Source organism: Lactuca virosa, chromosome 3 (genome assembly GCF_052849685.1).
Source record: "Lactuca virosa cultivar CGN04683 chromosome 3, Lactuca_virosa_CGN04683_v6, whole genome shotgun sequence".
In the NCBI taxonomy this organism is placed as follows: Eukaryota; Viridiplantae; Streptophyta; class Magnoliopsida; order Asterales; family Asteraceae; genus Lactuca; species Lactuca virosa.
In genome coordinates this window covers 56732577-56757440 of record NC_136428.1, presented here as the reverse complement: position 1 = coordinate 56757440, position 24864 = coordinate 56732577, and the positions used below count along the sequence as shown (strand labels likewise).

The 24864-nt window shown below is 34.1% G+C and overlaps 1 protein-coding gene across 1 annotated transcript; it reads right to left on the bottom strand.

The window, feature by feature from the left end:
• Positions 1 to 9097: 9097 nt before the first annotated feature.
• LOC145165754 (L-arabinokinase-like) lies at positions 9098 to 16407 on the bottom strand. Its single transcript, XM_079084592.1, has 29 exons — positions 16041 to 16407; positions 15554 to 15661; positions 15409 to 15477; positions 15167 to 15250; positions 14891 to 14967; positions 14701 to 14767; positions 14549 to 14606; positions 14392 to 14459; positions 14221 to 14283; positions 13975 to 14028; positions 13672 to 13774; positions 13444 to 13553; positions 13252 to 13371; positions 12787 to 12843; positions 12539 to 12711; positions 12268 to 12436; positions 12104 to 12187; positions 11877 to 12002; positions 11319 to 11449; positions 11139 to 11220; positions 10967 to 11054; positions 10853 to 10896; positions 10664 to 10759; positions 10496 to 10572; positions 10214 to 10414; positions 9966 to 10131; positions 9817 to 9888; positions 9510 to 9719; positions 9098 to 9367 (listed from the first exon to the last, which is right to left on the bottom strand). Exons 1-29 carry the CDS (start codon positions 16146 to 16148, stop codon positions 9245 to 9247), a joined length of 2988 nt encoding a protein of 995 aa, XP_078940718.1. The 5' UTR covers positions 16149 to 16407; the 3' UTR covers positions 9098 to 9244.
• Between the last annotated feature and the right edge of the window lie 8457 nt (positions 16408 to 24864).

The window sequence follows — 24864 nt, the reverse complement described above, 5'->3', positions numbered from 1 at the left end:
GGTGTTTGGATAAATAGTTTTTAGCTTATTTGCTTATTGTGGTGGGAATAAGCACTTGTTTAAAATGTGTTTGGATTAGCTTATTACGGTGGGAATAAGCAATAAGCAATAAGCATGTTAAGTGTTTGGCAAACAAAACAGCTTATATGAGTAAAATGACCAATAAGCAATAAGCAATAAGCATTCATCCCCTTGCTTATTAAAATCAGCTTATTTGGCTTATTCCTACCGCAATAAGCTGATTTTTAAAGACTCCTATCCAAACACTTAAATTTGTTTATTGCGGTGGGATTAAGCAATAAGCAATAAACAACCTATTTTTTCCCTATCCAAACACCCCCTAAATATGATTTATATTTACATCCATTCTCTCAATCACAAAGAGATTCCATTCACCATTCGGTCTCCATCGCCTGTTTCTTCCCGAAAAAAAAGCCTCTTCAGGTTCATTGCATCTTTTTCTGCTTCCGAGAAACCGATCACCACCACCATCAGATCATTCTCCACCCACATTGGTTTGGAACGGTAAGAGAAAAAAAGCTATGCTTTCTTCATCATCCTTTCTATTACTAGGCTCTCTTCATCTAGGGTTTTTGCGAGTTATGTTTTCTATGCAGGTAGAAGCAACCCACTATAATGCTTCTTTCTCTCTAAATTCCATCAACCAATGAGGTATTTTTAGAAGAATTATAATTTCCCATCAGTTAGATACCCCTTTAAAGAACCCTAATTTCTTTTTTTTATTGACTTGTAGGGGATTTATGTTCTCTGTTTCATCATATCTTAATTTTCTGATCTCAGTTGACTAATGTTAATTGTATATGACTTATATGGCTCGAGCCCAGAAGTTTGGGAATATTTGTAATTTTTTGAGGTATGTGACTTACTAACCTGTGCTGATTTTCGTTTCGGTGGATCTCTTGGTACCAAATGATTCCCACACATCTCATTTCACCTACATATCATTTCTCCCTTGTTCTGAACCACCACTAACTCTGTGTGTGTGTTTGAAAGTACGTGCCTCTATCTCTTTTTGCTGTCTTACTCTTTGTTTCTTTCTTCTTCAGTGATCAGTTCAAGAAAATTCAGCTCCATTAAGATTTTTTTGTTTGTTTCATTCTACTCCTGTGAGGAAGAGTTCTTTTTTTTTTCTTTCTTGATCGATAAGTGTTCGGGATATAGAAAAACCCACTATAACGGAGAAATTGTTGCAACTTTCGCTAAGAGTTCCAAACCACTGGTGATTCCTGTTATTTTCATGTCATTATTTTGTTTCTTGTATAACTTTTTATTGCAGATCTATTCAAACATATGTTTATGGTGGGTTTCTTGAAATGGAATATTTGAATACTATGATTGAAATTTTTAGGTGATTTGAAGTCAAATAGGTAATCTTGCTTTTGTGGGGTTTATAAGAAGATGACTCCAGGGAGGTTCGCCTGCAGTGACTCCAGGGCATGAGGCAAAGCCTCATGTTTGCAGCGGGGGATTAGTCGGTGCACGAAAGCTGGCCCGAAAACCCTCGTTAGGGAAGTTCCCTTTCCAAAAAAGAAGATGATGACATTGTATTTTATATGCTTTTTCCCACTTTTTAGGTCTGGATATTCAACACCTTGAATTTGGACACTTAGTGTTGGATCTTGTAGCATTGAGCATGTAACAAGAGGCATAAAAGAAATTGCCTACATCAAGGGCAAGTTAGAGTATGGGGCAAGGGAAAAATCATCAACAAGGGCTTTGCATATCCCGAACAAAGTAACATTTACCCTATTTTGACTTTTTATCTAAAAGAAACATTGAAAATCAGGTGAATTATGCAAAGAGTAAATTACAAAATATGCTTTATGATTTTTGACATTGAATTCAAGGTTTCATATAAATTTTGGTCCCTCAAACCTTAATTAAGGACCTAAATTGAAAAAATAAAGGACTAACGCATTGTTAATTCGTAACACAAACTACAGAGGGACCATTTTTATACTATTATGTAAATAATGTGTATTTTATTCTGTTTTCATTTTGAGCTGCTGAGGGTTAGTTATATAAGTATTAAAAGTTGATAATGTAAGTTTTCAAGTTAAAAATTCTACATATATTAACTTTATTTTTTGTCTGTTGGGATAAATGAAATAAATAACATCCAACATTTATTTCTCTGTTAATAATTGGGATTGATAGGGATTAATAAAAATTATTAATATTCTATGACTTATTGAATGGTACAAATATTATGTTTGACTTTGAGTGTGCAACTCAATAATAGCTCCATAAATCCTATATGGCACATCAAACATAATGAAAATAAAACAAAGCTAGGTAAAGAACACACCAATTTTCTCATTTTTGGTTTTTTGGCTTCAAAAGCAATTTGCTTCTACTAAAAGTTCTTAAATTTTCTTTTAACTAGGTGAAGAGTGGATTCAACTAAAGGTTCTTTTTATCTTTAATGGTAATGAGTGTGGAGTTGGCTGCAGTTAACATCTCTTAGTTTGCAGAAAATATCTATATTTTATCGGCTAATTTTATGGAAGATTGACATGTAAGAAGTTATTGTCTTGGAAAACTGGGTTTTATTTCAGAATTAACTTGGTCAGGAAGAAGTACTATCTCTTATCTCTTACATATATGTGTGTTGGAGAAGGCTGAAGTGCAGTTGTACTGTTATACACCGCAACTCAAAAAATTCCGATTTTACCTTTGGGTTTGGAGCAACTTCAAGTGGCGCACGTTTTTCTTTTCACCACCTGGCATTTTGGGACTATAGTTAGAGTTAGATCATGCTTTGTTTCTTAAACTTCAAAGATGTAGTGCATTTTGGGACTATAGTTAGAGTTAGATCATGCTTTGTTTCTTAAACTTCAAAGATGTAGTGCAGGAGTTTTATATATATTTTTAGCTTTTTCTACACTGTATGTTTCTCTTTATTTTCATTTTCTTATAAAAGAAATTGTATTACAAGTCTAGCTTATTTTTGTTGTATATTGTCTTTTTATGTTCTTGTAAACGTTGATAATGGAGGTTTTTTGTTTTTTTAATTGTTGATTAGTTTTTCGGTCTTTAAGTCGATAACCCGGATACTGTGGTACTCTCTTTTGCATATCTGTTTGTTGTAGGTGAACACAATTTTATTAGCTGTCATGTTAATACCCGTGTTTTGAAAACCGAATTGGACCGATCGGTTCAACCACAAACCGGTACCAGATCCGGTTATTAGAGGCCAAAACACCATTCATCATGTTAATAGGCAAAAACCATTCAAATCTGTAATTTAAAAAAAAAGTTTTCAATTATATATAATTAAAAGTAATAATAATAATAATATAATTATGACATCATCCGGTTTTTCCTGTTTCTGAGACTCGACCGGTTGAACCAGTTGAACCATCAAACAGCTAAGACGGCTTGTTTGGTCTCTGGTTCGGTTTTCAAAACCTTGGGTAAAACCAAGTGTTAGTTTCAAAAAAATGAGAAATGTATATGCCCGTTTTACCCTTCACGTTATTGATGTTAGTACTTAATCGTGTAATTGAAATTTACAATAGACTTTTCAAATGTCTTTTTGTTAAATAACATTTTAAAGTTTATCTTATGTTGAAAAAACATTCAAAGTATGTTTCCATTACAAGTGTTTTTTCAATAGTTTGTATAGTAACGAGCTGGAAACTATATTTTACAAACGTTTTTGTTTGATGTAAAAGGCGAAACTGAAAAAGCAAAAACAAATTTAAGTTCCTTTTTAATAATTAAATTACGTAGGAATGTAACTAAACTATAATTCTTATATAATTTAATTTACATGTTTTATAATAAACAAAAGATTAAATTACAAAAATATCCCTATAATTCAATAAAAATTACAATTAAAGTCCAAACTTCTAAAAACCTAGACATCACGTTATGTTTGTGGATAAAAGGTTGAAAACTTAGCGTTTTTTGTGAAAATTTTACTATTTTTAATCAAAAAAATGATGTGTTTGCTATGTGATCTCTACAATATAACATGTGTATGAAAATAAAGAATTCGATGCAACCACTTACATATCAATTTGTTCGACACTAATTGGTAATTGATAGTTGTAGATAGATTGTGAGTTATTTGGAACCGATGCATTGTAAGTTATGTAGAAAATGTTTTCGAAATGCAACTTTTAAGAATATGTCATGTTTCCAAAATAAACTATTAGCCGTCCGTCCAAAAGAAAATTAATTGGTGTTTCCATAACGTAGCATTTTCCCTTTTTAACTTAATCTTTCAATTTTTTCATTTGACCCGTGAATTAAAAAGATATGGAATACATTGTATATTATTTTTAAATATTGAGATTTGCTCGAGGATAACCTCTGTGAAATACGCGTTTAAGTATATTTACAAGGGTCATGACAAACAAGTTATTAATATTGATCCAGATGGACAATATGTTGTTATTAATAAAATGATTTCAGGATGCACTATATGTCTCGCCTCCCGAGGCAATATGGAAGATTTTTAGCTTCCCATTTTCTTAGATCCATCTTTTTGTGATGGTTTTGCATGTGCATCTCCCAAAATGATGATATGATGACTAACATTGTTGACAGTGAGAGAGATAAGAGATCAATGTTGATTGTTTTTTTATCTGAAAAATAAAGATATCATTGCGAAACAATATAGATACAAATATTTTCCAAAATAAATTACATGGTATTCGAGCTCACGTTATTAGAATCCTTGAAAACAATGATTAATGTGAGGTTGTTTGGTTTCTTCTAATCCCGTTGAAGGGGAGCTATACTACCTTCGCCTACTTTTATCGCATATTAGTGGCCCTAAATGTTTTGAAGATATCCACAACGTCAACAACATAAAACACCCAACTATTTGTGCAAAAGAACTAATCACCTTTAGAAGCTAATTTCTAAAAAAAATATTCGCACCCGTCGCTTGGCACGGGTAAACGGCTAGTATATATATATATATATATATATATATATATATATATACATATATATATATATATATATATATATACCATGTTAATAAACAAGCCCAATCTATTGGTTTTCTATACCCAGGGTGAGATGAATAACTGATGCCTTTATATTTGTATCGACGAGGCACCAAACGTTTATATAACATAAATTTTATTAATTATAAATACAATATTTTTTTCTATTTAACTAAAGTCCATATCAGTTTACATTTACATCCTTCAAGGGTAATTACAATACTAATACATTTTCACAAATTAAGAATCTACCTCATACTATCTACAATAACCACGCCTCAACCAAACGATACACTTCATATTTCTAACTGAAAAATAAAACAAGATATTTATAAATGATTAAACAAAGGTGAATCCTTAATCAAGTTTAAATTTTTTAAGAACTATAAGTATATATACCAGCTTCAGCATGTGGTTCTCCCTGTGAAACAAAGAATAGGATCAATCATACCTCACATTGGATTAAATCATCAAAGCATATCGAAAATAAAAAAAAAATCTCAAAAAAAAATCTTTGAAATCTAAAATCGGATAACATTTTAAGAATCAAAGCTCAAAGTAATAGCAAACTTTATGATACTTGGATGTGAAGCATTTTTTCATCACTACAAGAGTTTAACAAAATCGTCGACATAAACGAAATCAAACATAAAAATCTGAACTTGTATTCTTTAGCTTGATACAAAACCAGCTGAAGTCATTATTGAGACACAAAAAAATCTTATATGTATAGTAAATAGAGTGTATGTTTTTAAAGAAAACCAGTTGTAAATAGGGTTAAGTATATGCCTCCATGACTAAACTTCTTTTCAATAGAAATTTGGGAAAAAAGCTTAAGTTGTGTTGAGGATGTGCACTGAGATAGAACTGTGAGGATGTGAACCAAGAACTTAAGAAGAATATGTGGTGTGGTGGTTGTGTATCACCCACAGAGAAGCAATCGACACCTAGAACAATGAAACCAAGACTGATGCGACCTAGGTTCCGACCGTCTGGATGGTGTAGGTTGTGTTCGTCAGAGAAGAACCTGAGAGATCACTGAGAGAGAAAGTCGTCAGCCGTTCTCTGGGAGGTCCCGGCAAAACGCTCTGACGGTCATGTTAGTAGTGTATTAGAGAGTGAGGGTTGAGAATCGGGAGAGGTAGCTTACCCTTCAAGGCGGAGTGGTGATCCTTTTATACTAAGGATCCACCTTGGTCCGTACGAGGAACAAGGACTGCAGTTCCGACAAGATCCGTTGTCTTTATTTGTGAGTTGTGTTCCTCGTTGTGTCAGGTCCAACGAGGCGATAATGCTCAGGATGTGCTCCTTGTCGCATGGAACCGTTATCCAAGTCTTGTAGTGGAAGGTGCCCCTTGGCGAAGCTGGGCCTTCCACGCGGTCGCCCCGCGCTGGGGGCGCCCGGTAGCTAGGGATCCGTTGGGGCGGCCGTGCTGGGCCTGGCCGGGCCTCGCTGGGGATCCCTAACTAGGGAGTACCTTTATTCCTGGCCCGCACTGAGGGGCATGTCATCAAAGACTTTACCAAACTAATTAACCACCGGACCAAAAGTAAAAAATTAGAGAAGTCAGAACTTCAAATTACTGAAATTAGGGTATTTAGAAATTAAAAATCGACTCGTAAACACTTTGAGAGCTATGTAATCTACTGATTGATGACTAAAAAATTTGAAAGCATAAAATAAGATTTAAATAGAAATCTTATCTAAGAAATCGAGGATTGAGAAAAGTAATAACGGACGATTTCGATGTGTAGTTCTCCAATCGAGAACAACTTGGTTTTACGAAAACATTTAGGGTGCGTTTGGTTGTAGAAAATTTTCCAGTTTTCTAGGAAATTTTTCCAAGAAAAACGGAAATTTTGAAAACGCGTTTGGTTCATTCAATTTTCCAAGTAAATGAAAATTTTCAGTTTTCCAAATTGTATGTAAGTTAGAAAAGTGATTTTTACAGTTTTCCAAATTTCTAAGATGGAAAATGAAAACTCTCCCGGTTTCGACCAAACGCGTTTTCTAAAATTTTCATTGAAATATGAAAGCGAAAACTCAACTCTATTTTCTGAAAACATTTTCTTAGAAAATGAAAACAGTTTTCCACAACCAAACGCACCCTAAGGGTGGAGTTTTCATTTTTAGTTTTCAATGAAAATGCGTTTGGTTGGAAACGGTGGAGTATTCATTTTCCATCTTAGAAATTTGGAAAACTTTGGAAAACTGTAAAAATCACTTTTCTAGTTTACATACAATTTGGAAAACTAAAAATTTTCATTTTCTTAGAAAACTTTGGAAAATTAAACGAACCAAACGCGTTTTCAAAATTTCCGTTTTTCTTGGAAAATTTTCCTAGAAAACTGGAAATTTTTTCACAACCAAACGCACCCTAAAAATCCCAAAAAATTGTTCATACCCATTTCTCAGAGACGTTAAGCGATCCGCATAGGTGTTCACAAGATCCGCAGAGACACCTCTGCGGAACCTTAAAAACCCCCAAAAAAATTGTCTTTTAGTGCTGCCACCTCATTTCTATAGAGGTGTGTTAAGTTCCTCAGAGACATTAAGTGATCCACAGAGCCCCCTCTGCGGATCTGATGGTCATTTTACGAAACCCGAAATCTCATGGTTATTTGTTGAAAACACCCTCTAACTTTTGGTTATTTCATGAATTTTCTCAAATTTAAATAATTATACTAACAACCCTTACACCCCGTTCTCGAGTTCAACTTAACTGGAGAAAAGAAACGAAATGGGTGGAATGAGAAGAAAATAAAAAAAATTGGTGTTCCCGAGTTTCATTAAAGGAAGGAAGCGAAGGGAAATGGAAGGATTACTTTCCCTCCTTACTTTCCTTCCGATTTGGGAGGATTTGGAAAGAAAGAACAGAATTGATTAATTTTCCTTCCACTTCTCTCCAACTCGGGAACACAAAAGAAAATTTTGTTTACCTTTCCTTTCTCTTCTTTTCTCTCCTGACTTTCTTTTCTCATTTTTTCTTTTTCTTTTGTTAAACTCGGGAACTAGGCGTAATAGTTTCATTTAAAGCAAACACATCTACGTGTTGTTTATTTTATATAATTTCCGACGTGCTAAAAAAAAAGAAACGAAACCTGATTTTTGTTTAATTTTTAGGAGAATGCGAGAAAAATATGACAAGTATTGTAGGAAGTTTGATGAACTTAATGAGTATATATACTTTGTCCTTATGTTGGATTGTGCGATGAATTTTTTTAGACATGCTTTTAGAAAAGTGATTATGTATGACATAAAGAAGGAAAATCTTATGTTGATACAAGATCTAGATACTAACCTTTGGTGTGAAAGGTTGAGAATAGATTGAATGATTTGTTTTAAAAAAATTATAAAGAAATGTCTGACTTTCATTCGTCATCTCAAGAAACTTGTAATGAAGATGTTATTTCATGTGATACAGGCAATGATTTTTTGGGGGAATTTTTGCATGTGAAAGTAACTTGGTTGCAATTGAAACCTAATAAGAAAAATAGGAAATGAGCCTAAATTTGAGTTTACTACCACGTTATAGTATTCATTTTTTCAATTAAAATCATTTGAACTTTTGATCATACTTCCTAGGTGGACTCACATTCCTTTGTTTCAAAAACGATGGCCCAAGTAAGCTACAAACCAATTTGTTCTATTTGTTTATAACAAACATTCAAATTGTTAGCTTTTCATACTTATAATCTTTGAAAAATTAATTACTAACATTTTAATAGCTTTTATAATTTTATTTTATCTAAAATGTATAAATTCTTCTGGTTTTCAACATTAATATCTTCTTTGTTTTTCTCCATCATGGTTGACGTCACTAAAATGGCATGCTGTGAGTAAATAAATAAAAATAACCGAAAGTTACAAAAGGCAACTGGGTTTCCGAAAAAAAATGTGGATAAATTATTTATTGTTCTTAATTAAAACTATTAATAGTACAAGATATGCTTTTTCGTTTTGTTTTGAGCTTGCTCCTAATTTAAATATTTTCCAGGATCCATTAAAAAAAACATAACATGATGCAAGAAATGGATGATTTATTAGTTTACATTTTATCATCTTTGATGCATTAAGTGAATTTCAAACAACATAACATGAAGCAAGCAAGTGCACAACATATACTTATAACATTATCACGAATAATGTGTTTTGGTTTGTATTGATATGGATAAATCCTCTACTTTTATGATCATATGATGAATCCTTATTTTTTGTAAATAATTATAAGTTGACATTCACACAATGACACAACCAACTAATCTTGCTTGGGAGCTAGCCGCCGACGAATTCTGAGATGACCAAACTTCCCTGCACCCGGTGATGAACCCTCAAACAGAAACGGCATGTACCCTGTTGCATTTCTGTATCTCTGTTGAACCTGCAACACCAATTGCACATAATAGTAATGTACTTGCATTTGCATTTCTTTACTGATAATATCAAAATATGTAAAAAAAAAAAAAAAAAAAAAAAAAAAAGTAACATTGGAACAAGTATGTTGCTATTTGAGGGTATTATACCTGAAGGATTTGTTCGCTACTTTTGAGACAATTCCTACCAATGACACAAACGGTCCCACCGGATCCGCCACCTGTAATCTTTGCCCCGTATAAAGTTCCATCTCCATCTCCAGACACAGAGGATTTGCTGTGCTGCATTTCTTGAACCAATTGAACAAGTCTATCTGTCCCATCTGACCCTAACCCACAAGCACTATAACTATAGTGACACTGCATCATAACAAACCAACATACATCATTCCATAAATACCAAAAATACCCTTTCAACAGTCATTAACTAAAAGGTCGTTCGGTTTGAGTTGGGTACCTGATACATTAGTTCCCCGAGAGCAGTGAGTTGCTCCTCTGATGAAGCTGATGTCAGTAGTGCTTTGAACGCCTGGAAATTTAGTGTGGTATTTTTAATAATTTAAAAAAAGGTAATATTTGAAAATGGAAAATAAATAATATACGAACCTTGACACGGAAATTTTCATAAATAGGATGTCGGGTAGCTGCTTTGACTCCATATGAACGTTTTTTGTCAATCACTGTGACTGGGTCGTTGTGATGATCGTATTTTGTTAAAAAAGCTTCACCATTTAACGTATCCGGAAGATTCTTGGAGTATATAGCTTCAAATCTAGAATATTAAATTTTGTGAATAAACATGAAAATAGTTTACAACTTATTTTATAGATTTTTTATAATTGGTGAATATTCACCTGTGAGGGGCGAGATTGCATAAATAATCTAGAGAAGCTTCATCCTGAAGAAGCTCAATACCATATTCTTCTAACTCTTCAAGATTATTTCCATTTCCATTTGAATATGATTTTGAATACACATCAGATGCGGTTGACTTTATCATTTTTCGACCCATAAACGCCCCTATTCTAACTGATCCATAATCAGCACCCCCAATACTGTAAATTCAAAGAAAAAAACATTTAATTAACAACAAATCAAAACAAAATTTTAGGCTTTATAGAGAGTTAAATAAATACCTGTGTCGTAAACCTGAGTCAATTCCCCAAAACCGTATATGACTAGGAATGTCCACCAACCCTAATACTTCAGCTGGCTGTATAAATTTATTTAACAGTTTATAGTTTAATAATGAATATAATATTTTTCAAAAAAAAGAAAAAGAAAAGAAGGAATTATGTAACTACCTGACAAACCATTGCAAGAAGCTTGTTAGCTTCACCACATGCAGAAGCCATTTGGTCCATCACGCCACATGGAGCTCCAACAACAGAGTTTTCCACCTTTTCAATAATAATAATATATAATATAAAGATAAGTGAAACAAAGCTTGTAGAAGTTTATGAACAAAAACGGTGTTTGATTATTATATATACCTTTTGACAGAGTATCGCGAGATCCCTTGAACTGATATTTAACCCTGGGAAACAAAGTTTATGGTTTTAAAACCTTAATAAATAAATGTGTAAGTTTGTAATATAAATAATTACCATGAGCAGCAGCTATAGCTGACATGCTGGCTACTTCCACTGATGCAGAAGAGGATACACCTTTGCCTTCTGGAACAGCTGAAGACACCTGTTTTTTTTTATTTTTTTAAATTTAATATTTGTCAAAGTTGACATGTGTCAAAATGTTTACAGAAATTGGATAAATTATTACCAGCATGCTGATGCTGCTATCGAATCGGATATTTAATTCCTTCATTAAAACAAGAATCGTGCCAGCAACATATGCAGCCCATCTGAAAAATAAAATATGTTGGTATAATTTTTTTTAATAACTTTTTATGTCAAAAACAGATATAATTTGAAGAAGAGAGAGAAGAGAATAAAGAAATACCTTTGTGATGGATCACGGGCAAAGTAACCTTTGGCTTTTTCATATGAAATGGGTTGATCACCATCCATGAAATCTGATATGTCCATGTCAAATGTGGGACCACGGTTGCTCAATTCTGATCCATATGACACCTGACAATATAATCCAACTCATTATTTTTTTAGGGAAATTACGATTTTGTCCTTTGATTTGTATGGATATGGTCCAATTAATAGTTTAACTTCATAGTCTTTTAAGTCAACATCTCATCTGTTAAGATAATGAAGATGACCATTTTGCCCCTATCACTTCATCTTTTCCTTCAAGAACCTTGAAGTCATGTATGATTCTGGTTTCACTTTTAAAATGCAATCTGGTTGATTTGGTGTTGTTATGATTCTAAATAGGCTTCTTGAACTTGATGATGATGAAGAAGATACAGGCAAAATGGTCATTCTTATTGGACCAAATCCAAACCACAGGGACAAAAAAAAAGTAATTTACCCTATTTTTCATTCTTTATAAGTGGAAATTATTATAAGGAAAATGCATTATTTATAAATATTATGTTGAACTTACAATCTGGAGCACAGGTGTAGGTCCTTGTCCTTTGGCATTCTGTCTAGCCTGTGCATGCTTCCATAACCTCTGTTTACTTGGCTGGATTTTTTGAACAGCAACATGACAAGCTTCTCTAATGGGCATCTGTCATATATTTTATTTCCATTTTCCACAAAAAAAAAAAAACAAATTAAATAAGACACTGAGGAATAAATAAATAAAAAATAAGAAAACAAATTGTTCACCTGCAAAACAAGACTTCCAGAGTAGTCAGCAATTCCTCCAATAACATCTAATCTTCCAGGTGCTCTTGCCACATATATATCTTCCTGTATCAGCAAATAATGGGATGAGCTCCATGGAGGGCAAAATAGTCATTTTACAAGGGGTTAACAGAAAAGAAAATTACCTCCCAATTAAAGAGACCAGCAGCAGCCTTACGCTCACGCATATATTGTTTTTCAGTATTCTTTACAGAATCATGTAAAGCATCTAATTCAGCCAAACTCCTCAAAAAACTCATTGTGTCTGGAAGACCCATTACATCTCCATGAAGAATATCAAAGTCCCCAGCATCTCTTCACAAGTTTTTAAAAAAAAAAAAAAAAATCAATGATAATGGTATAATTAAACATTAGTATAAACTTGATAGGGAATGATAAAATAAAATAAAAACTCACGAATTCTGGGGTATGTTGGAATTATTAATATCAACTGAATGTGACCCTGTACGAAGTCCAAGTTCATTTTCAGCACTTGCATACCATTCTGGAATACTGATATCTCTTCCAGGAACTCTTTGTAATTGATACCCTAAAACTATGGCATCACGTAATCTCCGGGCCCCACTAAGCTACAAATTTAAGACATTAAAACCATGTGAATCACAACAATTTAATGAAAAAATGATAAGTTTTAAATTATTTACTTTATCTGATGCGTAATTCTTTCCGTTTGCTGTGTCCTGCAAAATACGTGCTGCAACCTGGAAAAAGATAACAAAATTATGAACTTATGTTTTAAAAAAAAAAAAACGTACTTTTTAAGGGTAAATTTCATTTTTGGTCTCTCAGAGTCTGAGTATAGCTGGTCTTTTCAACATTGGTCCCAAAAAATTTTCTCTAGCAATTTTGGTCTTTCTTTGAGGTTTTTGTAACGTTATGGTTCATGTTCCAAGTTAAATGACTATTTTTGGGACCAAAATTGCAAAAATCATCTATACTTACAGACCAAAAATAATCAGTTCACTTGAAACAGGGATGAAAAACGATACAAGAACCTCAAATATGGACCAAAATTGCAATAGAAATTTTTTTCAGGACCAAAATTGCAAAAATCAGCTATACTCAGGGACCAAAAGTGTAATTTACTATTACAAAGCAGACAAAGATACCTGACCACCATTAACTCCACCATCATAGCTAGGTTTTAAACTGGTGGCGCGTTCAAGGTATGGCCTCCAATGACCTGTGAGTAGATCTCTTCTTATCATCTCAACACCACCTTGATAAAACTGATGAAAAGTTTATTAGTTTATTTAAATTTAAATTTAAAATGTTATAAATTGTTTAGATGCTCGTGGTACCTCAAGCATGTTTCTTAAAAACGGTTCTTCATTGAAATAATCTCTACGGACAAATACAAAAGGTAATTTGTAAGCCAAGGCTTCACTAACAGTTCCATATCCGATTTTTCCTGAAATAATATTATATATCATACAATTAATGAGCTTGAAATCTTGATTTGATTTATTGTCATACTAAAATCTCAGTACCAAAGAGGAAGACAAAGAATAAATATTCCATAAACTAACCAAGCATACAATCTGATGCAGCCATCACATCAGGGGTATATGTGTCTTTTGCCAGCTTTATGAAATTTGGAGGAAGCTCTTGTTCAGATGACGCCCCACAAACCTGTAATTGAGTAGATTTTTCAAAGTACAATTCCTTAATAACAAAAACAAAAGTGAAATTACAATGCTCTAATAGAACTAAACAAAAGTAGGATGCTATAATACACAAACAAATGAAAGTATGTTGCTACTTCATGCATTTACTATTTTACCCTAGTTTTAATGAATCAATTTGGAGGGAATATTCAGAAGTGAACATACCAGGCAGAGCCAACCAGGAGGTAAGTACTCCTCTTTTAACTTCCAACCTGCTGGCTGCAAATTTTCATAGGTGAAACATTATTAATGAATGACAAATCTTTTTAAAAGATTTACAACTTTATTTAAAATACAGTTTTTTTTAAGACCTATGGATTATATTTTTTTTTACTATAATCCATTCCATCCAACCAAACAGACTTTAAATATGTAGCATATATTAAGACATTAAAATGACCATTAACTTACTTGTCCACCAAAATTGAGAATAACAAGCTTCACATCCTCACTAATCCCCATTTCACTCCTCACCTGCATCACAATAGGGAAAATAAATGTACAATTTTTTTTATTTTTTTAAAAAAGGATCAGTCAGCAATATGGAATCATTATAGCAAAAGCAAATACTGTGTTACAAACCTCCTTGCGTGATTTGTGCAGCCTTCTTACAACCAAAGGTACATCAATCACATCCCTAAAAGCAGGCACTACAGAAGACAATTTATAAATGGAAATTCATTTTGTACATTGGTAACTTTTAAATGGAAATATATTATTATTATGTACACCAACTTACTTGGGCAGTATCCAGGTAGACGAATTAGGAACTCACAATGTGAATAGTCCTCGGCTATCTGTATAAATTGCCAACTAGATTTAAATATAACTTTGTATAAAAAATGAGAACATAATATCGTATCATCAAGAAAAAAGAAAATATCATAATACCTGCCATACTATTGACCTATGATGATATCCAGCAGCCATAACATATTCTGCATAAATGAAGTCCCAACTGCAATAAAAAACTTTAAAACAATTAAATGACTGATAAAATGTTACAGGATACTAAAATCAGGCAAATGAGCAATCTTTTTTCACCTAAATGGAGTAAAAAGAGGTGGGCATTCACAGTTACCTGAAATTTGTTACACAAACTGAACGTATACCAGCATCAGCTGCTGCACGACAAGCAACTGCAACAACATCTGATACCTGTTTCATAAAACAATATTCACATGTGAATATTTAATATATATATATATATATATATATATATATATATATATATATATATATATATATATAACTTAGATGCTTCATTAAAGATTAACATGCAACAGGACTTTAATGTGCACAAAAAAAGCCTGAATTAGAGAAACATATATAATATAAGCAGGTTATTAGTTATTACCACTAAGTCTGCCTTGATGGAGTTGAGCCACTCAACTTCTGTAGCCAAAATAGAAGCACGGGGTGCAACAGCTGTCTCATTATACTAGAGTAAAACCAAGAACCATAAAGAAAATGACATTAGATACCAAAAAAACGTAACTTTCAGAACAAGATAGGACAACTGATATGATCAAAATGTAATTAGAAGAACCATTTTCTAAACTTTGCAACTAAAATCAGGAGTAATCACTTAAGGCATACCTTTTCCAAGGAGGCGAGTCGATCCACTGTTAAAGCATCTGCTTGAACAGCTCCACAGTCCAAAACAAGCTGTGACACAAGGAAATTGAGTCAAGAAAAGTCAAAGATTGTAATCTGTTAGTAGACCTCTGAAAGTGAAACCCACCTTCCTAAGGAAAAGTCTTGGAGATTGTACTTCAGTAGTGAACACAAAGTCCGGTGCACCAGTCACCACATGAACATCATGCCCAGCAAGAATGAGGTGGCGAACAACCTGCACAGAGCTCAAAAAGGAAATCAATGATTCGAAGAAGCACGCAGGAAAAAAGATAACTATTATGCTTTAATCAATCTATTATCTATAACCAGGTTCTTGAACTGAAATAATCGCTTTGAAAATGCACAATATTTTTTCCCACATCGTTAGAACACCAACACTAGTTATTGATCATTCTTATTGGTAATGGACATGTTTGTAACATAGAAACAGCAACATCAACAACGACTACAAAGTCATGTATATAATCGTGATCAACATAATATCTACTTCGGTTTCACAAAAAAGGGGTTTAAATTTAAGACTAGAAAGATGATAAAAACACGATCACGGCTAAAACAAAATCGAAATAGAAGAAATTGACCGAGAGAATTACCTCGACAACACGTGTGGCATGGCCGAATCCATGGCCAGTAACATAATAAGCGAATACAAGATGATTCCGGGAAGCTGATAATTCTTCCACTCCGTCTTCAATCCTCATCTTCGTTCAAGGCGTTTCAGAGTTGAATTACTGCGGCTGAGGCTGATCAGACAAGGAGATATTGATTACCGACCAATGTGACTTGTTGTATGATTATTGAGCATAGCAAGTGAATGGATTTTAAAGGAATCACTAATCAGTGAAAGGGTGATGAACTTGATTTGGTACGAGAAAGTGACGTGAAATTTGGGAGATTTGAGAGAGATGGAGAGTGCAGACGACAGATTCATGGGTTGTGTCTGCGCTTATCCTCTTTCGTTTAATTTGTTGATTGATTAATTGATTTAGAAGTGAGATTTTAGTCCTCAACTTTATACCCACCACCTTTTTAGTCCTTAGATATTGAAAAATGCCATAACCCATCCATGTGTTTTCTAGTTTCTTCTCTTACTTTTCTTGTGAATTCTACTTTTTCTTTTTTGTAATACGGTAATGTAATATCACAAAAAAATAAATAAATAAATAATTTTTTTTTGAATTGGAGAACATTCATAAATTATAATGTTCTTTTATGAAATTAATGATCATTTTATGATAAATATAAAATGTTAAAAATATAAGCATTTTTTAGTTAACAAGATCCCATTTTCGTCATTTTGTGAAATTAAAAAGTATGTTGTTATTTTGTGAATGTAACAAAGTTAAGAGGTTATAAATTGATAATATTAATTGCATGGGCATTGGTAAAAGATTGGAAATACATAATCAATAAATCATTACTATCAATGTGGAATTTTATGTATACATATAATTTGAGGGGGTTGTCATAATTGTTTTGGTCAAAAATCAATCAAATGAATATCAACCAAATTATATGAGAGGTTGTGGTGTTGTGACTAATATGAGTATCGAATTGAGATCAAAATGACACAAGTGGTCTACAAAGAAAGCCTTTGACCATTGATAGGATCTCCGGCATAAAACATTGGGAGGTGATCATTATCACCTGCCTTGTTTGATTTTATATATTTGAATGCAAATTACAGAAATGATAATAAGAATACAAGTGCAAGTGTTTTAGCAGCTCTAGGTGTGTTCGTAGTGTGAATTATACATGTGTATTTATAGCCTTAGTTAGATAACTAGAAGTTTGATATTATCGGGATCCTGTTGAACAAGTATTCGCAAGTTGCATTGACTTGGTATTTCCGAATCTTAAGCATGTTTGAAATGATTCTCCGGAATAGATGAGTTTTATGTTGACTATTTCTGCACAAGTGAAGAATAAACGACTAATATATTCGTTAATCTTGTTAGAAAAATAATAGTAATGGTCAGGATCCTGATGTATGTTTCGGGATCTTGAGACTCCTTTAAGAACCAGCATCCTAAATAGGTTTAAGGATCTTGACCCCTAACAATAATATCATAAGGATTGAAGTGAAATTGCGTGTTAATGTGGTATGACAACCTTCATATGATTTTGTCAATGTGAAAGTATTTTGTCATTACAAACACTGCATAGTACTTAAGTTTTATAAGAGAAAAAAAGTAAGTATATACTTAAAATGGTATAATTAATAAATGTCATGCATTTTAACATTTGATGGATAATTAATAATACTTAAAATGGTATAACTTTTTTTAAATATCAAATAACTTTCTTATTTTATTATAAAACGGTATAATTAATAATATTTAAAATTAAAATGTTATAATTTTTATAAAAAAAAATATCAAATAACTCTTGATTTATACTAACATTATTCATATAGAAACTAAGAACGGTATAACTTATAATTATAAGGTTGTCATGATGGAATTCTTTTATGTTGACTTTTGGTAATTATTGAGAAATTGGTGGAAATTCTTATGAAAGTTTTCTTTTGAGACGGTGGAATTATATTGAACTAGCAAAAAATTAGAAAGAAAACATTGCGACATATTAGAAGCTACAACATGATTATGAAACCAAGAACTCCAACCTAGTTTAGCTTTACTACACTTATTGGATAACAAAAACCACAACATCATTCGCTAGAAACTCCCAAAATCGCTTAAGAAAGCCAAAGGAAAGGCCATTAGGACCCCATGCCGTGGAAGACCCACAATCCCACACAACCCTTTTAATCTCCTCACACGTAAACGGAGCCTCAAGAAACTGAACCTAAGGTGCCGATAAAGCGGAAAAAAAAAGACTTGGTTCAGTTGTAGACCGAGTTCCTAACTGTCTCGAAAGCGAGTGATAATAAGGACAAATTTCTTCCTTAACACGCCCCAAATCATCAACCCAAACCCCATTACTCATCACTCCTTAGATAGCTAACTGACATATCTTGTGATTAATAGTGCCGTGAAAATAATCAAAATTCTCTTCACCCCCGATACCTCACTGAACCTTCACTTTCTGAGTTAAATCTACATGGGAAAGATGATCTAAATCTGTAAGATCCTTCAGAACCGTAATTCGCTTCTCACGTAAAGTCGTTGTATCCCGATCAACCATAAGAGACATATCAATAGACTCAATCAAATCCGACAACTCTTTTCATTTAGACCCCACCCTTTCTCGACTACTAGCATTCCGACGATTGGATTTGAGAAATTGAAGTTTCTTCTTAAATTTAACTCACATGTTGCCAAAATCAACCCCCAAAGGATCATGCAAACAAGAATCTCAAACGAATACATCGAAACCGTACATATCAAACCACGAATGAGATATACGAATAGGAATCAGAGCAAAATTAGCCCTATGCTCTAATAAAAGAATCAGACGATGATCTGTGATTCTTTTATCCAAAACCAAGCTCCTGAGATAAGGGAAAGACTCCAACATGCCACCAGTGACCAAAAAACTATCCAAATTCCTAAACTTAGATCCCCTCTTATCACTCTAAGTAAATTGGGGACCACCCAAGGGAATATCTACCAACTCATGATCAATGAATTGATTGAAACTCCTAGCCAAAGCTGGATGAAACTGTGCCCCCATCCTTTCCAACTCGTCCCGGACTTGATTAAAGTCACCCATCAACACACGCTATCCCAAAAAAGAAATAATCATATGTAAAATTTGGTTCCAAAGATGTCTCTTGCAAGGAGCCTCTTGTAGAGCATAAACTAATATAAATAACACTTACATCCCTGTAAACACCTACACCACCTCAACCGCTATGAAATAATCAGAAATGATCACCCTCTTCTGAATAGCATGATTTGGATCCCAAATAAAAAGAATCCCACCCAAAGCACCACGAGGAGGAGAGAATTCATGAGAAAAATAAACATTGCCCCAGAACGACCGAACCGTACCCAAATCAATATTTTCCATCTTGGTTTCTTGAATAGACAAAAGTTTCACCTTATGTCTATTACATAAGGGTCTAATCCATCCACATTTATCTTTAAACACGTTCCTTAAATATTAATGGAAAGACAATTCATGCAACAACAACTCTTTCCACGTGACCTTCAACAATTTATTTTACATGATCGAAACACACATCCATATTATATCCTAATGCTTTCCCAATATCCAAGGTTTTTTGAATTTCATTCAAAAAAGAGTGAGCATTTAACGACCTTTCCGAAGAACCATCATTACCAAGAAAATTGGAAAAACCCCGAGGATGACACAAATTATCCTCTGAAATATCAATACCCGACATCCTACCGAACCTCCCGAGAAACCCACCGAGGCGGAACCACCTCGCTTCTTTACAACAGATGTACCTTTTGCCGAAGCAGCAGAAAAAAACAGAAGAAACTTGAGGGAATGTGGCAGCAACAGCAAGAGACGACACACCTGCTATAGTAGCCGGAACAGTAACATTGACGGGTACCGTAGCAGTTTTTAGGACTGCTAGAATAGCAGAAGCGGGCGAGGCTGATGGCGCAACAAGATCAGGATGAGGAGAGCATGCCTCGTTCACTTCAGCAGCTGAAACATTCGACGTATGTCTTTAGGATTTTTCTCATGTTCTTTCCGATTATACCCCACATCATTCTTCATGTTTTCCATGGTTTGGTAAATACCAAAAGGATCATAAGTAACCTCTTCGTTATCATGCAATGAATGAGTAGTACCTCTTATTCAAAATATCCACTATCATCTACATTATTAAATCCGACTTTGGGGAAATCACAAGAAAATGAAGGAATCCACCCGGGTGCTTCTTTATTTCTAATCGGGAATATTACGTTATCAACCCGAACTTTGACAACATCCGATATTATACCTTGAAACGAAGATAAAATGTAAATTCAATTCTTATGCACAGCTTCCCTTAGGTCATCCTCAAGATGCACAATAGAACCCCATTTAGCAATAATTTTTTTTCTAAAAGATGCTTTACTTCATGCACTCAATGGTCAACCTTCCACATCAACCCAAACAAGTCTTTCCAAAGGAACAAAATTTCTATCCCAAGGATATTTCTCCACAATCCAATGAATCATAACATTACTGGCCATGAAATTCTTGCAAGCAAATTTACTCTTAACTCAAAAAATGCCCACAATCCACCCACATATCTTACCTCAAAGTCATCAAAACCGTGACTATCTATAGCAACTCCCTTAACAACACTAGCATGTTAATTTACCGAAACCTCATACTTCTCAACTTTAGAATGAACTAACTGCACGTCATAGGTTAATAGAAAATTTTGTTTGGGAGAATCTTGGTATTGCAGCAAAAAGCTTATGATAACCGAACCACACATCATACAATTGATTAACCATGTGATCAATGTTCCTAACACCCGAGAATCTAATAAAACCAAATCGTTTCCCAATACGAGATTTCTTATTGGAAATATAAACACCCATGATTTTACCAATATGATCACATGCGCATTTTAAGTCGTTGGAAAGAACAGAATATGTGAAATTTGTGACATAAAAGGAAGTGAAATCAGAACTTACGTGAAAATTCATATCGTTAGTCGACTGTCTATAACATTTGTGCATTGAGTTCTGATTCCGAGTTTTATCCATGTAGGTTTGACTCTGATTACATGAATAATCTTTTCTCCATCTTGATTCCATACTAATACGATCAAATCCCCCCTACCGACGATGTAATGCCTGTAGATTTGGGCTAGTCAATTACAATAGAATAAGCTATAAAAATGACATTTTTATAGAAGATTATTTGGGATAAATAATCTTAGCCAAAGTTATAGTATATGTGACAAGGATTATATACATATAAAGAACTATGAAATTCGACTTCGTATGAAGAAATTATGTTTTTTCAAAGTTTCGCGATTAAACCGACACAACTTTGCGTATCATAAAAAGTAAATTGTTGATAGCTTACTTATTAGTCTAAGTGATCTAAACTAAATTCATAGTAATCATAAAACCGAGAGTGTGCATATAAAGAACGTCCAAATATGACTTCATGAGAGGAAGTTATAATTTTTTTTGAAGTTTCAGCGCAGCAGTGCAGACACAGAAATCGAAATTTAAATTGGTTGAGTGTTAGCCGAAACAATCTACACTTAATTGAAGATCTCATGAATATGAACTCGTCAATATAAATACAGTCGAGAACGGAGTTCGTATGAAGAAGTTACGAATTTCGCACGAACTTTAACAATCTAAACCGGTATAAATATGAGTTTTAGTTAGAGTGAGATTTAGCTGTTGGGACCTTAATGAAAGTTGTATAGCTCGTCGAGAGGATTCCAGGTATATAAAGAACGTAGAAAATGAATCTCGTATCCGAAAGTTATGGCCATCCGAAGATCTGTGAGAAATACATTGGGCTGATGACATGGCAGCACCGGAGTGCACCACGTCACTTGGTCGGCATTCGGGCTCTCTCTCAAGACAAGGTGACGTGGCACCACGAAAATTGGACATGTGGCACCATAATTTGACGACACATGGCGGCTTCTAGAATCTGATGGGGTGAACCGAGAGTGTGCATATAAAGAACGTCCAAATTTGACTTCATGAGAGGAAGTTATGATTTTTTCGAAGTTTCAGCGCAGCAGTGGGGGCACAGAAATCGAAATTTAAATAGGTTGATTGTTAGACGTAAGAATCTAAACGAAATTTGAAGATATCGTGAATATGAACTCGTCAATATAAAGACAGACGAGAACGGAGTTCGTATGAAGAAGTTACGAATTTCGCACGAACTTTAATAGTCTAAACCGGTCTAAATATGAATTTTAGTTAGAGTGAGATTTAGCTGTTGGGACCTTAATGAAAGTTGTAGAGCTCGTCGAGAGGATTCCAGGGATATAAAGAACGTCAAAAATGAATCTCATATGCGGAAGTTATGGCCATCCGAAGATCTGCGAGAAATGCATTGGGCTGATGATGTGGCAGCACCGGAGTGCGCCACGTGACTCGGTCAGCATTTGGGCTCTCTCTCAAGACAAGGTGACGTGGCACCATGAAAATTGGACACGTGGCACGACAATTTGACGACACGTGGTGACTTCTAGAATATGATGGGTGGACCACGGAGACGACGACACGTGGTCCACCGACACTAGATTCTTACAAAGTTCAGGAACATACAAAACCTCCCTAAGTTTCACATCTTTCCCCGAAGTCATTTTTAGAACGACATCACTAACAACTTTGATATTCGCGGTAGCTGCATTTCCCATGTAGAGCTTTTCACCATCTTCAACACTCTTATCATGACACACATGACGAGTATCCACCGTGTCAATCCACAACTCCTTTGAATTTGTATTCATGAGATTCACCTCAGAGACCATAGCCGTGAGATCAGTTATCATGGCCACCAACTCCATGTTATCATTCACCATGTTTGCTTGATGGTTTTCTCGCTTAGGTTGCGGGCACTCCGAAGCCTTGTGACCCGGTTGGCCACAATTGTAGCACTTGAACTTCTTCTTGAAAGTTCATGCCTTGGGGCCTAAGTTTTTGCCCTTTGCTTTCCCTTTGTGAGGTCCCTTGCCTTTGCTCTTGGAAGTTTTACCAGCTTCCACCATATGAACCTTAAAAGATTCAACTTCACTGTCTTTCTTTAAAGCCATTTGATTTTCTTTTTCAATGCGAAGATGCACCACCAGTTCCTCTACAAACATCTCCTTTCGCTTATGCTTAAGGTAGTTTTTGAATTCTATCCAATCGAGAGGAAGCTTTTCAACCATTGATGCAACTTGGAAAGACTCATTAAGGTCAATCCCTTCTGCATTGTTATCATTTTTAATGACTTGAAGGTCTTGGACTTGACTCATAACAGATTTTGAGTCAACCATTTTGTATTCCAAGAACTTAGCAACAACATGCTTCTTGGTACCAACATCTTCTGTCTTATACTTCCTTTCCAAAGACTCTCATAGTTCCTTAGCAGTTGCAACTTTACAATAGATTCGCCGTCTGTTCCCAGGGTACAACAACCTTAACAGTGTGTACTGTCGGATATATCCACTTGCCTGAAAGAATCGTCGGAAGCAGGTGTACAGAGAATGAAGAGGAAGAAGAGTATTTTCATTCGTGTGTTGAATGAGACAGTGGAGGTCTCCTTTTATAATTGAACATGTAACATCAACAAATCAATTCGTCATTAAGGAATTGATTGAGGCAGCAACAAATCAATTCGTCGTTAAGGAATTAATTGAGGAATTAAATGTCAACTAATGCCATTAAATACATAATTAGTACATCAGTTACAAAATTCAAACTGTCAAGTTTAGCAAAAACGGGGGTTGCACGAGCCCGAGTTTTCGGAGCTGCATTCGTGTCCGCAGGTTGCGCCCATGCACAAGTTCGGTGTTTTTGGTTTACGAAATCCAAGATTTGCACCCCCTTGCGCGCGGGTAGGACTTGAAGTAAAACCATAGACACAAGCTTGTAAGTCTTTCATGCATTTAAGCTTATAAACATAGTTGAGTTTGGTCTTTCAAATGTGGGACTCATTCCCACATTTATCTCTTTTGCTAACTTTATTCTCAAATACCCGTCTTTGAGTATCGAGATCCCATTCACATATACTCAATTTTAGACATATAATATATTGTTTCGAAGTTCTCACGGAGGAGAACACAAACCCACTTAGAGTTAATTATATATACAACATATATATATATTTATATATGTTCAAAGTTAGTAAAAATATAAATATTTATACTAAAATTTTCCAACATTGGCAATCAAGAAATCAAAACCGAAATCTATTAAGAAAATATCTTTTCCATTTGGTCACAATCATTCTATTTAGGAAGATATGTTGGGGAAAGGTCCAAAAATCTTATTCCTATCCGATCATCCGACCACTTTAAAACCTAAAAAATGACTGAATAAAATATTATTGTACATTAGCTCGACAATTATATGTTAAATCAAATAATATACAAAAGCATTTATACATTTGCTTATTTTGTTATAAATTATGTGTTAATCAAACTTTGTAATCTTCTTGTGAAAGAAGTGTTCAAATGAATATAAATGGCGTGGACCTCTAATGCGCTTAAAAAGTATTACGTATCAATGCTTCTTAATGGATCTACAATTGCCTATATAATTGTATGTTTGTATTTTGTAACACTCTGTGTTAAGAACATCTAAACTGAAAAACTGGAAAACTTTCTTGTATAAAAAACAATTAAAAAAACAATTAGCCATTATTTTTAACTTGGGATTTTAACAACTTTATTGTAAAAAAAAAACCTTTTGAGTTTAATGACAAGACTACGGGAATTTTGTTAACACCCAAGTTTGGCAACCTAAAAAGATGCATTAAATCCATACAAATACACCAATGTCAATCTGATAGATA

Coding starts and splice junctions, on each gene's coding strand:
- LOC145165754 (XM_079084592.1), bottom strand. CDS start 16,148: ATGAGGATTGAAGACGGAGTGGAAGAATTATCAGCTTCCCGGAATCAT. Junction 13,372..13,443: donor TTTTAAGAAACATGCTTGAG/GTACCACGAGCA, acceptor ACTTTTCATCAG/TTTTATCAAGGTGGTGTTGA. Junction 9,720..9,816: donor TCGGGGAACTAATGTATCAG/GTACCCAACTCA, acceptor GTTATGATGCAG/TGTCACTATAGTTATAGTGC.